Source organism: Arachis stenosperma, chromosome 2 (assembly GCF_014773155.1).
Source record: "Arachis stenosperma cultivar V10309 chromosome 2, arast.V10309.gnm1.PFL2, whole genome shotgun sequence".
Taxonomy (NCBI): domain Eukaryota; kingdom Viridiplantae; phylum Streptophyta; class Magnoliopsida; order Fabales; family Fabaceae; genus Arachis; species Arachis stenosperma.
Window position 1 is genome coordinate 25,507,695 of NC_080378.1, and position 3,791 is coordinate 25,511,485.

Below are 3,791 nucleotides of genomic sequence, written 5' to 3' on the forward strand. Positions count from 1 at the left end.
GAGGGAAAATTTTGCTTTGGAGGTCGGTGGAGAAAGGTCTTAACTGTACATACAAGTTTTTTAATTATTAAACATTGGATGCTTTTTTCATTCATGCAACATGTCTCTGGCACTCAAAAAAGTTTATACTTTTGGTCTTATATTTGAATAACTGATTTCTGTTTGCACATTTTTTTATGCGGTTTTGGGAGTTAGGTAACAAAAAGGATTAGAGTTGGTTTAATTTTGTTTGCTTATCTATGCTAAGGTTAAGGAAGTGTGGTTGTAGTCGACGTGACTTACCCTTACTAAATTGTTGGATGTTGTTAAATTACTGTAATTAGAGATTGGATGTTACTGAAATTAAGGACCGAAAGATGATGTTATTAGGAGTTGGATTTTGCTAAATTGCATGTGGTTTGGAATTTTCAAAAAAGAGGAAGTTAGTTATAAGTTAGTTTATTTCTTTTTTTTTTTCAACTTTAAATTTGGTCTGAATGTGATTATTTAAAATTGCAGTATCAAAAAGTGATTTTTTTAGACAGATTTGATGGAGGTTCAACTACATCTATTGGTATCAAAATATCTCGCTCACACACAGTTTTGCCACTCAGGACATTCTACAGGAATTTCGGAAGGAAATTATACTAGACATAGTGATGGGTCCGCATAATTCAAACATTTGGCTCTAGATGCATTGGAAAGCCAGAATGTGCACCGCAACCAGCCAAAAAACAAGACTAAGGCGGTGAGATTACCCTTTACAGCACGAAGACCATGTTGCAGCGTGCGGGGTTACCCATCAAAAAGCCAAGAAAGGGGGGAAGACAACAGAAGAAGACAGATGCCTAGGTAAAAATCATGAAAATGTGCACTTGCCGTACTATTTATATAGTTTCACTGTGTTAGAGTTATGGACGTTTATATGGCATTTACTGCCTTACATCAGTTCCGTGTGAGCCTCAGAAATCCTGTTCCACTGTAGGTTTATGATTACTTGTTGCTGAGATTGTGAAGTTGCTGGTGACTTTATCCAAATTTTTACGTGGATGGTGCTTCTGATATGCATTAGGATGTTTCCTTTCTTTAAGAATGGGATAGTTCTCGGTATGTTTTCCGGGTTTTCACGTGCAATGCATTTGCGGGTGCGTGTACTTCCCTGAAAAGTGAATGGATTTTGGTTTCTTAGATATTACTCAGCAGGTATCATGTGTTAAGTGTTGGCAACTTTCAATTAATTAGTTCTCAAACTGTGGATGTCTTTAGTTCATTAAGAAATGCATTGTCTAATTATACTATTCAGGCTACTTTGATCGATGTATATACCCCATTTGTTTATGTTTATGACTACAAATAGAAGTTTATTTATTTTTTGTCCTTTTTTATTGCTGAAATTGTGGCATTTGCTGGTACTTTAAGCATTGCACAGCCTTATGTCGTAATCAGTCTACACGACAGGTTCATTTGTGTTGGCACCGTGACTGTGACCATTCTTTTAAATGGATGGTGCTTCTGACAGGCATTGGGATGTTTCTTTTCATGGCGAAGTGGATGGTTCGGGATATGGTTTCTTTGTTTCATGTGTTAAGCATTCCCGAATGCGCATACTCTACTATGAAAGTATGGTAGACAGCCTTCTTCCAAAAAACCTTCTACTCGTCCACTATAACAAAAATTGTGTCAACCTGTTGTTCAATTGATCGAATCACGTAATCGGTTTTTTTTCTTACCTCCAGCTGAAGGATCCTGAACATATTACTGGTGTATTTCCTCTGAAACTGTCTCTCAATGCCTGTGCTCCCTATACATGGAAGGACTCCTTTCGAGTCCGCAGCATCATCTTCCAGCTCCTTCTACTCCTTGTTTTTAAACACATTGTCGTATTCATGGACGAACTGAACCAAGCCACTCTTGCAAAGCAAAAACCCCCCGTAAAATGCGTGCATACTTTCACTCCGCTGTGTACTCCTCATACGGGCCCAAAATTCACTCTTGAAGAATATTGGAACCCATTTTCGTCGATTGGCATAAAGGTCTGCATAAAAAAACAGAGCATAAGGGTGTCTTCTATACAGAACATGATGACTGCTTTCAAAGAACTGATAAAACAAATAAAAAACATCTAATTTCCTAAGAGAGGAACCATCTGTTTTCATATTGAAAAGAACATCCACTGACTAATTAAAAAAACATCTAATACACTTCTATAAAAACAACGGCCAATTCAAACCGGCGGAAAGCACAACAGTGAATAAATAGGCAATATGCAACCAATATACAATATTCAAGTTAATGATAACAGACCTGTTAACCATCTGTTCTGACCTAGGTCGAATTCTTTGATGAATTCAGCCCAATCAACTTTAAAAGAGTCAGCAGAAGGAGAATTATGCACAATGTGATTCATCTTAGCATTCAATTCTCCGTACCTAGTGTAACCTCCAAGCTTGAATTGTGACTTCTTCATTATGTGCTAGATGCACCATTGGTGGACAGTATTTGGTAGGACCCCTAATAGCACCGGCCATGGCCTTGCACTGGTCAGTTATGATTCTCTTTGGCGCAGTCCCCACACATCTCACCTATTGCGTGAACATCCACTCAAAACTAGGGATTTCCTCGCTCCCAAGTAAAGCACAACAAAAAAGAGTAGACTTCCCATGGTGGTTTACACCGACAAAGGATGCAAATAGTAGACTGTGCTTGTGAAAACACCAACAACAAATGATAGACCCAAAAACATATTAAAAAAATAACTATTTTTGCGATTGACCCATAAGTAAAAACATACCTGTTTCTTCTGTAAGTGGTGTCGAACGACACCACATCTTCGTAATATTCATATGAAGCCCTGCACCTTGCATCTACCCAGAGTGCGCTCCTGAACATATTAGCATCATCAACATCTATTGCATAAAAAAAGTTGGGATTGATCTCTTTTATTCGAACAAAATAATTCATCATCTCCTTAAAGTCCGCATTGTCATCAGCACATCGGAGTGTTCTTGTGATGTAATTTCTGACATTCTTTTCTAAAAAACTCAGGTTTGAAGACCTGCCAACCTCGTTTGCCAGTGCTAGATACGTCTTGTTGGGTCTTATGCCAGCCTCGTCATTATCCGTAATGACACACTTAGCATGCATTGTCAAATCCCTGTACTCATGAGAGTGGACCACTTTCTTAGCCAAACAGGGGTGAGAATGCCTCAATTCTGATCTAGACACAATCCAACTTTTCTTCTCCCTGTCCAGCATGACATACATCCTTTCTCTGCATCTCTTGACTGTAATTCTATTTGCCTAAGTTGCTGCCTTCACCTGAGACTCCTGATAACCTTCTTGTGTGCAATAAATAGATTGATTAATGGGTATCTTTGATTCCTTCCGCGTCTTGTCAAAATTCGTGTTCCTGACTTTAGTGACAAACCCAACTTTCTTTGCATAACTTGCATAAAATTTCTGTGCCAGAGGCAACGAATCAAAACACATTCCTATGACTGGAATTTCTTCTTAACTGATCCCACTATGATCCAACAACTGTAATGTCAATTTACAAATCCAAATAACAATCAAAACTAGCATTTACACACCAACTATAACGTGCTAACAAATAATTAAGGAATAATTCAAACCTCGTGTCTCAATTTCAACTCATCCTTTCTCGTCACCATGACATCGGTAACTTCGTCGACCTTCAATTAAAGACCATCGGAAAAAAATTTTAATCAACTTACGACCATTACTATATAATGAAGCAATCCAATAAAACATATCAAAAAATAGAAGGAAACACATATAGGAGTCAAACATAC

At 37.9% G+C, this 3,791-nt stretch overlaps 1 protein-coding gene across 1 annotated transcript; it reads right to left on the reverse strand.

The window, feature by feature from the left end:
• Positions 1-1,832: 1,832 nt before the first annotated feature.
• Positions 1,833-3,243, reverse strand: LOC130962722 (protein FAR1-RELATED SEQUENCE 5-like). The gene is made up of 3 exons (XM_057888898.1): positions 2,771-3,243; positions 2,284-2,408; positions 1,833-2,014 (listed from the first exon to the last, which is right to left on the reverse strand). The coding sequence occupies exons 1-3, from the start codon at positions 3,241-3,243 to the stop codon at positions 1,833-1,835; spliced, it is 780 nt and encodes a 259-aa protein (XP_057744881.1).
• Between the last annotated feature and the right edge of the window lie 548 nt (positions 3,244-3,791).

Coding starts and splice junctions, on each gene's coding strand:
- LOC130962722 (XM_057888898.1), bottom strand. CDS start 3,243: ATGTATGTCATGCTGGACAGGGAGAAGAAAAGTTGGATTGTGTCTAGA. Junction 2,409..2,770: donor ACCACTTACAGAAGAAACAG/GTATGTTTTTAC, acceptor AGGTTACACTAG/GTACGGAGAATTGAATGCTA. Junction 2,015..2,283: donor TCAGAACAGATGGTTAACAG/GTCTGTTATCAT, acceptor TTTTTTATGCAG/ACCTTTATGCCAATCGACGA.